Source organism: Portunus trituberculatus, chromosome 37, assembly GCF_017591435.1.
Source record: "Portunus trituberculatus isolate SZX2019 chromosome 37, ASM1759143v1, whole genome shotgun sequence".
Classification (NCBI taxonomy): domain Eukaryota; kingdom Metazoa; phylum Arthropoda; class Malacostraca; order Decapoda; family Portunidae; genus Portunus; species Portunus trituberculatus.
The window spans coordinates 25,181,693-25,194,192 of record NC_059291.1 but is presented as its reverse complement, the minus strand read 5'-3'; the positions used below and the strand labels follow the sequence as shown (position 1 = coordinate 25,194,192).

At 43.9% G+C, this 12,500-nt stretch overlaps 1 protein-coding gene across 2 annotated transcripts in view; it reads left to right on the top strand.

Moving 5' to 3' along the window:
- Window positions 1-12,500, top strand: part of LOC123514035 — a 362,471-nt gene that overhangs the window by 308,631 nt on the left and 41,340 nt on the right. For both annotated transcript variants that reach the window (XM_045271614.1, XM_045271613.1), the window contains exons 11-12: window positions 2,849-3,136; window positions 6,685-6,803. In XM_045271614.1, the coding sequence (XP_045127549.1) occupies window positions 2,849-3,136; window positions 6,685-6,803 (407 nt within the window). The remainder of the gene's footprint in view (window positions 1-2,848; window positions 3,137-6,684; window positions 6,804-12,500) is intronic.

Genomic DNA, 12,500 nt, shown 5'->3' with positions numbered 1-12,500 from the left:
CGTGTTTGAGTCTTTTCTATTCTTATTTCATTTTCATTTTCTGGTTTTGGCGGGGTGAGAGGGAACAGTGAGGGAAGTAAGAATGAGATTTTTATAACTTATTTCTTTTTCTTTTCTCTTTTTTCTTCTTTTAAGGGAGAATCACGTGTTTTAGTTTCTTTTTCTTTCTTTTAGGGAGTGGAAAGGAGGTAAGAGTGAGATTTTTTATTTATTTTTCTTTTACATATTTCTTTTCTTTTCTATTTTCTTCTTTTAAGGGAAAATGTTGTATGCTTTATTTTCTTTTTCCTTCTTTTGGAGAGTGAAAAGGAAGTAAGAATAAGAGTTTTTTTTCATTTATTCACTTTTTATTCTTTTGGTGGGGAGAGGATTGGATTCAAAGACTTTCTATCAAGACAATTTTGGGGGAATTTAAACCTTTCACTTGTAAGGCTTTCCATTTTTTTTTTTTTCATCCTTTAATAAATATTCTTTTCTCTTTCTTGTAATAGTTTTCATGGACATTTTATCCGAGACATTTATTTTGGTACGTTTTTTTTTTTTTATTTAAAAGGTTAAATTTGTACATAAACTCTTCTTCATCTTTCTTCTCCTTCGTCCCCTTCTTCATCTTATTCGTCTTCTTCTTCTTTTTCTTCTTCCTTATTTTTTTCTTCTTTTTCCTTATTTTTTTTCTTCTTCCTTATTTTTTTTTTTCTTCTTCTTCTTCCTTCTACCTCTCCTTCTTCTTAAGGGAATGTGGTTGAGGGGCGAAATAGAGAGATTATCGTCCCCTTAAGCGCCTGCAGAGGAGCTTTTCTTGCCCGCCGGAGGGAGTGAGGGAGGAGAGGGACAGAAAGGGGCGAAGTCCATTACAGAACAACTGGAGAAGGGAAGCAGAAAGGAGGAAGAGAAGGGGAGGGAGCAGAAATGTTTGAGAGAGAGAGAGAGAGAGAGAGAGAGAGAGAGAGAGAGAGAGAGAGAGAGAGAGACAGACAGACAGACAGACAGACAGACAGACAGACAGACAGACAGACAGACAGACAGACAGACAGACAGACAGACAGACAGACAGACAGACAGGTATAACGAGAGAGAGAGAGAGAGAGAGAGAGAGAGAGAGAGACAGACAGACAGACAGACAGACAGACAGACAGACAGGTACAACGAGAGAGAGAGAGAGAGAGAGAGAGAGAGTGTGTGTGTGTGTATGCGTGTATATGTATGTATGTATGTGTGTGTGTGTGCGTGTGTGTGTGCGTGTATATGTATGTGTGTGTGTGTGTGTGTGTGTGTGTGTGTGTGTGTGTGTGTGTGTGTGTGTGTGTGTGTGTGTGTGTGTGTGTGTGTGTGTGTGTGTGTGTGTGTATGTATGTATGTATGTATGTATGTGTGTGTGTGTGTGTGTGTGTGTGTGTGTGTGTGTGTGTGTGTGTGTGTGTGTGTGTGTGTGTGTGTGTGTGTGACATAACTCCACAAAAAAAAAAAAGAATAAGCCATAATAGAACATGCAGACAATACGAGATGACCTAACTTAAAACAACCAAGATGATATAGTGGAGACAAAGGGCAGCAAAGCAGAAGGCTCTCTCCCCACCTTCCACTCCCTTTAGCATAGATCATAGAAGCAGAAAAAATCGGAAATAGATATTATACGAGCTAGAGGAAGAAAACCAGAGAGCAAACTTTATAGGAAACAGTTATAAGGGATGAAATGAGATGGTTCCATTTCCTATAGACAGGGAAGTTACATTCTAATAAACAAAAGCTCTTAGTTGTGAATTAGAGGCAAAGAAAATGATAAAATAAAGATGAAATATGAAAGGGAACAGAGCGAGACAGAGAAGAAGGAAGAGAAAAAGAGGAAAATAAGTAAGAGAGAGAGAGAGAGAGAGAGAGTGAGAAGATGGGGGGAGGAGAGTAATATTGACGAGGAGAGAGCAAGAGCAACACACCAGCCTTTCCTTTTTCTTCCTTCTCTTCATTTGTTCTCCTTTGTTCCTTCGTCATTATTATTTTTTCTTCTTCTTTTCTTTTTTTCTTCTTCGTCTTATTTCATTATTCTTTATTATTCCATTTTCGTGTGTTTATTTTATTTTATTTTACTTTTATCTATTTTCTTTTTTTTTTGGCTGTTCCGGTCAAAATGTGACGCTCTCTCTCTCTCTCTCTCTCTCTCTCTCTCTCTCTCTCTCTCTCTCTCTCTCTCTCTCTCTCTCTCTCTCTCTCTCTCTCTCTGATACCTGATTTTGTCTATTCTTTTTCTCTGTCCTTTTTTTCCTTTTCCTTTTGTATGTTCTTTATCATTCTTCCTTTCTTTATCTTTATCTCCTTTCCTTTCATATTTGAGCTCCGTCTATTATTCTCCTTTTTTTCTCATCAATATCTTGACGTGCCTATTTTTTTCGCCGTCTTTGTTTACACACGCCAGTCGGTTTTCTACTTTTATAAATAAGTTTTTTTTCCTGGTTTTGCTCATATACGTTCCCCACGCGCCGTTCTTCCTTTGTCTAAGCAGATTGATCTTTATCGTGTCTCCTTTGTATTCCTATTTTTCGTCTTTTCCGTCGTGACTCTTCATCAAACTCTTTCTCTTATCTGTTTTGTTCTCTTTCCTCATTTGCTTTTATCATATGTATATATTTCTTCGTATAGATTAATGGTCTATATTTTTTTTTCTCTCTTTTTTTCCTCTGTTTATGTGTGTGCGTGTGTGTGTGTGTGTGTGTTTTTTTTTTTTAGCACTTTCAATATATGAAGTTGTTGTCTTACCTATCTGTAAATAACCTTCCCTTGTTATCACGCATTATTTTCACATTAACACCGCTTTTTCACTTTCTCTTTTGCCCGTCGAACCAACTAATCACAGATCGGCCTCAGTGCCTCACCACGCCCACTACCTACTTCATCTACGACAAGCCAATCAACGTAACGTGCACCGTGACGTCACACCCACCAGCGAAGGCCGTGCACTGGCAGTGGAACAGCAGCAACGACGTCATTAAGACCCAGCTGGTGGAGGCGACGACGGAGCGAGTGTCAACCCAACTATCCGTGGCGCCCATTGAGACATACGAGGACAGGCTGCTCTCTTGCTGGGCCGTGAACGAGATGGGGCGGCAGCAGCGGGCATGTGGCTTCTCCATCAAAGTGGCGGGTGAGACACACACACACACACACACACACACACACACACACACACACACACATGGATAGAAGGACGGAAAGCCAGAGAGAGAGAGAGAGAGAGAGAGAGAGAGAGAGAGAGAGAGAGAAGGAAAGCAAAACTCTCAGTGCGGAGGAAACGAGGTCAATGAGTAGGTCCATTCCACCAGTAATTAGCAACAAGATGGAAGGCAAGAGTAAATAGAGAGAGAGAGAGAGAGAGAGATTAGATAGTGTAGACATGCTACAAGGATTTTAAAATGGTTTGCTTCTTTTTTTAATTTTCGTTCTTTTCTTCCTCTGACACGTTATTTCCTTCCTTTTCTCCTCTCTTCCCTTCTATTAACGTCACCCTGTCTATTGACTCTATCTCTTACTCACTTCCTTACTTTCCTTGCACCAGTTTGTTGTTTTCCCTTTCTTTATTTTCCTTTCGTGCGTCTCTGCTTCTCTTTTTTTCCATTTTCTTTTCCCTTCCTTTATTACATTCGCTGTTTCCGCATTTATTTTTCATTTCTTCTTTTTCGGCCTTCAGAATAACCCTCCCTTCCTTCCTGTTTTCCTTCCTTTAGTTCTTTCGTATATTACATAATTTCATTTTATCTTTTTTTTTCTTTTTCTTTGCTTTTCTTTTTGATGGAGGCTATTTTTATGTAATTTATGTGTTAAAAGTAATTGGTACATAATTATTTTTTTTCTTCTTTTTTTTTCATATGGGTTCAGTGCAGCGTCAAAACCACTCACTCACTCTTTTAGTTATCAATAGTCCTAGTCTCTGATTTCTTTGCCGTGTCCTTTCCCTTTCACCCCTCCCCAGTCTCTCTCTCTCTCTCTCTCTCTCTCTCTCTCTCTCTCTCTCTCTCTCTCTCTCTCTCTCTCTCTCTCTCTCTCTCTCTCTCTCTCTCGGTTTATCTATCTATCTATCCATCTCCATTCTCACCGGTATTAGTCTTAGTCACCCTCTCACACAAACACACACACACACACACACACACACACACACACACACACACACACACACACACACACACACACACACACACACACACACACACACACACACACACACACACACAGTTTCATGAAGGAAGGTCAGTCTTTACGTCACGGTCATTGGGCGAACTTGGCAAAGAATTAAAAATCGTCTTTCATTCACTCTGTTCCTCGCTGAAAGAAGATTTCTGCCTCGCCCATCACTGCCGAACTAACTTTTCCGACTTCCACCAGGCAGACAGACCCCTTCCCTTGTCCAGCCTCCCACGCCCTCAAACGCCTCCTTACGCCCCGTTACACTTGATTCCTACACGATCATTCCACTCCAGCCCAGTTCAATTTCCAACTTGTTCCGCCCCACCATACAATTCCCCTTCCCCCTCCCAGCCTTTCAAGCCCGATGCTCCCTGCCCACGCCACGCCTACGTACATCAAGCCCCCTCATGGTTTAGTCCCCTACGATCGGAAATTGTTACCTCTTACTAACTCTCTCCTTTGTTGTCACCACCTCGTTCACTCATCATTTTTTAGATAACTAGATGAACGCTGCTTGTATTTCTATCTTTTCTTGTGTTAGTTTTTCCTCCATTTGTGACGCCTCGGTAATCAGTAAAGCAGTTTTTCATGCCAGGTTCCCACAAACATACACACACACACACTCTCTCTCTCTCTCTCTCTCTCTCTCTCTCTCTCTCTCTCTCTCTCTCTCTCTCTCTCTCTCTCTCTCTCTCTCTCTCTCTCTCTCTCTCTCTCTCCCCCCCCCATCATCTACTCATTATATTTATTCAATTCGATGAAAGCTTCTTGTATTTCTATCTTGTCTTGTTTTATTTTTCTTCAACTTGTGGCGCCTGAGATCAGCTAATCAGTGAAGCACTTCTTCAGGTCAGTTTCCTCAAGACAGTCTTCCGGGTGCAGTGAAGAAGCCAGTGGTCAGGGGAGTGGGTGTCGTGTTACAAACAAGGCGCGTGTCTTTTCAGGAACTGTGACGCGGATGATACCGAGGAAAATAACGTGAGAGAAAATAACGTATTCTGTTTTTCCTTTACTCCATGTGTCAGTAAATTTTATCTGAACCCATGGAAGAAAGAAAGAAATATTGTCGCCATTCCCATAATGTAAGTTGAGTCAATCCCCCACATATCAATGACCACGAATGCAAATCTCCACCTTACAGGGATAGCATACTCTACACTTCATTCACCAAAACCTCAAAGGGCAATGAAGCGAAGACGAACATAGTTATCTGAGTGTCGAAGTTTTCCCTCGCTGCCTTGTTTTCCTCCTCACGGTGACGCTACAATACACAGCTTAGTGGACGGGAAGAGAACGGATTGTGAGCTCTTGACTCCACCTCCACCCCTCGGGATGTTTGGCTGGCTGGCTGGCTGGGTGGCTGGGTGGGTGACTGGCTGGATGGCGACGCATTAGAGTTGGGATGGGGGGAAGGAGAGGTTCTGGGAAAAATAGATGAAAGAAAGAGGATTTAATGAGAAGAGAATGAGAAAAATAACTTAATTTGAGGAGTGGAAAGAAGACTCTGATGCTGCTTCTTACAGCCCTCCGTCTCTCGCCGCAACACACCGATGACAGCTGATTCCTCGCTTGATTTTTTTGTTTTCAAGTTCTTTTCTTTCTCTTTCATCTTCTTTCACCTCTAATTAACTAACCTCCTTGTCAGCTTCTCTCTCTGTCACTCCAGACATAATTCACTCCTCTCACTTTCCTTGTTCATATTTCCTTGTCGTGTATATTCTCTGTCTTTTGTTCGGTTTTTTCTTCACTTTTATCTATTTTCTCTTTTCTGACGCTTCTGTTGTGTTCACCTGGCATTTGTCTCGTCTCATTCTTGTCCCTTCTTATTTCAGTTTCTTTCCATATTTGCTGAATCTCTCTCTCTCTCTCTCTCTCTCTCTCTCTCTCTCTCTCTCTCTCTCTCTCTCTCTCTCTCTCTCTCTCTCTCTCTCTCTCTCTCTCTCTCTCTCTCTCTCTCTCTCTCTCTCTCTCTCTCTCTCTCTCTCTCTCTCTCTCTCTCTCTCTCTCTCTCTCTCTCTCTCTCTCTCTATATATATATATATATATATATATATATATATATATATATATATATATATATATATATATATATATATATATATATATATATATATATATATATATATATATATATATATATATATATATATATATATATATATATATATATATATATATATATATATATATATATATATATATATATATATATATATATATATATATATATATATATATATATATATATATATATATATATATATATATATATATATATATATATATATATATATATATATATATATATATATATATATATATATATATATATATATATATATATATATATATATATATATATATATATATACATATTATTTATCTATCTCTCCTCCCCCACCCCTGTTTTGTCGAAGGTGTTGGCGGTGTTAGTGGTGACGGCCATTATCACCACAACCCACTACCACTACCACGACCACTACCAATGCTTCCATCTTCCCTCCTTGACAGAAATGCCACTGCCACTCTCCTCTTGCGGCCTGGCCAACATCACCGCCTCCTCCCTCAGCCTTACCTGTCAACGGCCACCTCTCGCCGTGCCGGGCTCCTCCACTGTCTACAGAGCCGAGGTGAGACCAACAGAGAGAGAGAGAGTGAGTGAGTGAGTGAGTGAGTGAGTGAGAGAGTGAGAGAGTGAGAGTGAGAGTGAGTGTGTGTGTGTGTGTGTGTGTGTGTGTGTGTGTGTGTGTGTGTGTGTGTGTGTGTGTGTGTGTGTGTGTGTGTGTGTGTGTGTGTGTGTGTGTGTGTGTGTGTGTGTGTGTGTGTCGCGCCGTTAGGTCAAGGTCAGCGTCCCATCAAAGGCTTCTTCTCCAGGCTGTGATTGATATTTTCATAATTAAATGAATTCCATTTCGTACTGGAAGAAAAAAATATAATTAAACTCCCTTAGAAGGAATAGAAATGAAAGTGATCTGATGATAACGATCGTGATGGTGGTAATGGTGAGGGTGGTGGTGATGGTGATGGTGAGGGTGTGTGGTGATGGTGAAGGTGATACTGAAGGTCGAGGTGACGGCGTGGATTTGTGACCACTTCAGTGGAGATAACCTCTCATGGAGGACTTTGCTCCTGGGGCGTGGAGACACTCAGCGCTTCATGATTTAAAAGCAAGGCTGGAAGGTTGATGAATACTGTTGCTCCCTGATGTGTGAGGGCCGCGCCACGTGGCCCTTTCTGTGCTTGAGACGAGGACCTGCAGACAACGCTGAGGGCAGGACGTGCATATATTGCAGCAGCAGAGCATGATGCTCTGCCTCTGGGGACTGTCTTTAGAGGACAATGACAACCACCCCCACCACTGCCAGTCTAGGCATAGAGTTGAGTGGGGGGTTGGTGGATAGGGGAGGACGGGGGGGTAGGCGGAGAGAAGATTGCCGGCCTCCTGATGAAGTATTCACTCCTGTGTTGGCAAGATGGGCCGGACAAGGCAGCATGGCCCCGCAAGTGCCATGCCAGGACGGGGCCGTGTTAAGTGCTCCAGGGACGTGAAGTTTTCCGCAATGATCCACTCGTAAAAAAAATATTGAAGGAATGTGTGAAGGACTTTGAGAGGTCTCCAAACTTTCCAAAACTGTGCGAGAGGCTGTTGACTTTGGAAGCGAAGTGGGCAGAAGGGTCCCCGGAGCCTGAGTCCTCATTCACTCCCGCGCTGAGGGACTCTCCGGGAAAACATCGAGGAAATTGCTGCGGCTGATAAAGAAGATGAGGAACAGCACGAAGAGGTTCCCCTCGAGGATGCTGAAGAGGTTTGCTGATTTCTTCCCTAGACAGAAGCTCCTGCAGGCGGCAGCAGACACAGACTCAGGCAGGCAAGGAACCACAGCTTAAAGGAGTTTCCAGCTCTGCCTCGCCTTTCTCTGGAAGAGGATCGGGCCACTTCCCTGCCCTCCACGCCTCTCCACGTTCCTCCACTCCCCCTCCTCCCCTCGCTCTCACACGGACCTCATTCCTCCCACCCTCACTGCCTCTCCGCCTCGACCTCATGAGGTGATGACTCTCGGTCCGGGCTTCCTGATGACGTCACTTTCCGGCTCTTCCGCCTAATGAAGCTGAATCACACTGAGCCATTTGCCGCCACCACCACCACCACCACCACCACCACCACCACCATTGCCGCTGCTATACCACAATAGTCATTGATACCATCGTTACTAACATTATTATCTTCACTATCACTGCCACTACTATCACCATTGCCACCATCATCACTGCTACCACCTCCACTGTCATCACTACCATTGCGTCTACCACCACTATTACTACAACCACTGTCACCACCATTATCAACACCACTGCCTTTCCCTCTCCCCCCCCCTATCCCTTACTTCCCTTTAACCCACGTGTCTGCCTTCAGCCTGCTATGATAAATGACCACACACACACACACACACACACACACACACACACACACACACACACACACACACACACACACACACACACACCGCGTAGTGTAGTGGTTAGCACACTCGACTCACAATCGAGAGGGCCGGGTTCGAGTCCCGGGGCGGCGAGGCAAATGGGCAAGCCTCTTAATGTGTAGCCCCTGTTCACCTAGCAGTAAATAGGTACGGGATGTAACTGGAGGGGTTGTGGCCTCGCTATCCCGGTGTGTGGAGTGTGTTGTGGTCTCAGTCCTACCCGAAGATTGGTCTATGAGCTCTGAGCTCGCTCCGTAATGGGGAAGACTGGCTGGGTGACTAGCAGGCAACCGAGGTGAATTACACACACACACACACACACACACACACACACACACACACACACACACACACACACACACCCGGTAGCTCAGTGGTTAGAGCGCTGGCTTCACAATCCAGAGGACCGAGATTCGATTCCCCGGCCGGGTGGAGATATTTGGGTGTGTCTCCTTTCACGTGTAGCCCCTGTTCACCTAGCAGTGAGTAGGTACGGGATGTAAATCGAGAAGTTGTGACCTTGTCCCGGTGTGTGGTGTGTGCCTGGTCTCAGGCCTATCCGAAGATCGGAAATAATGAGGTCTGAGCTCGTTCCGTAGGGTAACGTCTGGCTGTCTCGTCAGAGACTGTAGCAGATCAAACAGTGAAACACACACACACACACACCCGGTAGCTCAGTGGTTAGAGCGCTGGCTTCACAAGCCAGAGGACTGGGGTTCGATTCCCCGGCCGGGTGGAGATATTTGGGTGTGTCTCCTTTCACGTGTAGCCCATGTTCACCTAGCAGTGAGTAGGTACGGGATGTAAATAGAGGAGTTGTGACCTTGTTGTCCCGGTGTGTGGTGTGTGCCTAGTCTCAGGCCTATCCGAAGATCGGAAATAATGAGCTCTGAGCTCGCTCCGTAGGGTAACGTCTGGCTGCAGCAGATCAAACAGTGAAACACACACATCACAGTAGAAACGCAACATTTTTATTGAATGTTTTAAAGAATTTTTGTGCTCATAAATATACACGGACATTAAAACAAACAGCGAGGCAGAGACAGCACCACCACCAACACGACGCAAACAAGGAAGAACAGGCAGGCAGACAGAGAGACAGACAGCTAGACAGACACACACGACTGCATAGTTAATAGTAGTGGTGGTGGTGGTGGTGGTGTGGTAGTAGTAGTAGTAGTAATAGTAGTAGTAATAGTAGTGGCGGTGGTGGTGAGGGTAACAATCTTATCTTCAGCAGAGAGAGAGAGAGAGAGAGAGAGAGAGAGAGAGAGAGAGAGAGAGAGAGAGTGAGTGAGTGTGTAATTCACCTCGGAGCGAGCTCAGAGCTCATAGACCGATCTTCGGGTAGGACTGAGACCACAACACACTCCACACACCGGGAAAGCGAGGCCACAACCCCTCGAGTTACATCCCGTACCTATTTACTGCTAGATGAACAGGGGCAACACACTAAGAGGCTTGCCCATTTGCCTCGACGCCCCGGGACTCGAACCCGGCCCTCTCGATTGTGAATCGAGCGTGCTAACCACTACACTACGTGTGTGTGTGTGTGTGTGTGTGTGTGTGTGTGTGTGAATGTGTGTGGGGGTGTGGGGTGGAAAGAATCCCTGAAACCATCGTCCTATAGCTTTAATCTTTTTTTTTTTTTTTTTTTTTTTTTTTGTCTAAAGGTTTTTAATCTGTCCTCAGCGAGAAGATACTTGATCCATCACTTCACACTCTTCCGTCTGATAACCAGTATGGCTTCCTTCAAGGCCGCTCTGCTGGTGATTTTCTGGCATTCCTTACTGATTCTTGGTCGTCCTCCTTTAGAAATTTTTTAGTGAAAAGCTTTTGAAAGAGTCTGGCACAAAGCTTTGATCTCTAAACCACCCTCTTACCACCTGCACACTTCCATGTCTTTTCGTGCACCACCAACCCTTTAAGAAGTAAACAGATCACACAGGGACGCCACAGAACTTATGACCTTTGATCTCCCTAAATTTTCTGATTGGGGCAGAGCAAACTTAGTATTGTTCAATGCCTGGAAATTCTAGTTTTCCATTTAGCAAATTGACACAACCTTCCAGACAACTATTCCCTCTTCTTCAGTGACACTTAACTGCTCCCCTCTTCTTCACTGAATATATCGGTCTGTTCTTTACTCATAATCTGAAGTGGAATAATTATGATATTAAGCGTTCTGAATCTCACTTCCCTCAAAAGCTGCTAACTGTACAGGGGCCTTATCCGTCCATGTATGAATTATACTTCATATGTATGGGGTGTTCTACTCATGACATTCTTTTAGAAAGAATGGAATCAAAAGTTTTTCATTTTATAAACTTCTCTCCCCCTTGCCTGACTGTTTTCATCCTCTTTCTCACAGCCGCAATGTTGCATTTCTTGCTATTTTCTACCCCTATTTTCATGCCAACTGCTCTTTTGGCCCTGCTAACTGCATGCCTCCCCTCTTCTTGTGGTTTCAGTGAATAAGACTTCCTTCTTTCTCTCAACCCTATTCTGTCCACCTCTGTAATCCTAGAGTTAACCAGTATTAACAATGTTTCATTCCTTTCTCGGGTAAACTCTGGAACTCCGTGTCTGCTTTTATATTTTCACCTTCCTATGACCTGGACTTTCTGAAGAGGGAGGTTTCGAGATACTTGTTCTTATATTTCTTATGATGCTCTTTAGGGATCGGCACCACAGTGAAAAGTACTTGTATTCATTGTTGTTTTGTTGCCTTGGGCCGGTGCTGCTCCTTCCTAGAAAAAAATGGTGGAGACGAAATACTGACCAAGAGAAAGAAGGAAGACAAAAGAAGAAGAGGAGTGATCCGGAGAGGGAGGGAGGGAAGGGAGGAAGGAAGAGAATCGAGAGAGGCGGTGTGTTAGCAATGTTATATGATAATGATAGTTACATGCATTCATTGTTGTTCCTTCCACACCACCACCACCACCACCACTAACAACAACAACAACAACAACGGTCACCATCACCACCATCATCGCTACCATCACCACCACCACACGCTGTCCTTATCAGTGAAGTTATGTCACAATCTCCCACAGCACCATCATCATCATCATCATCATCATCATCATCATCATCATCATCATCATCATCATCATCATCATCATCATCTCTATAACCGTAATCACCTCTGCTAATAGAACATATACCAATCAACACCACCACCACCATCACCATCAACCGCTATCGCCACCACCACCACCTCCGCTACCACCACTACTTCATCACCACTATCAGCCTTGCCTCCACCACCATCTCAACTTCCACCAGTTCCACTATCAACATCATCACCACCGCCACCACCATCACCACCACCAACACCATTAGCTTAAATCTTTCCATTTTAAAATTTTCTCCCTCATTTACTCTCGGTCCCCATTCTTCCCTCCCTTTCCTCCTTCACTCCTCCTTTCTTCCCTCGTATCTCTCCATCCCTTTCATCTTTTTGACATTTATTTTTAAACATTTCCATCAACTTTGACGTAGTAGCCTCTCTCTCTCTCTCTCTCTCTCTCTCTCTCTCTCTCTCTCTCTCTCTCTCTCTCTCTCTCTCTCTCTCTCTCTCGCATTACGTAAATTCCTTCCTTTGTTAATGTAAAGACAATTTTCCACCTTCTTAACCCATTTGCTTTCTCTTTTTTTTTACTAAGAGTTTCTGTTATTCCCCTTTTTCTTTTACGGCGCCAACGTTGCTATTTAATTCACAGTGCAGCAGCGGGGAGCGGCGACCCCCTTTATTGGCACTGCTGCACCGCGCCCCCGCCCTTTACCACATTCTCACGCTGCGCACTTTTCGCTAACGTCATGGTGGTGCGGCGCAAATAAGCG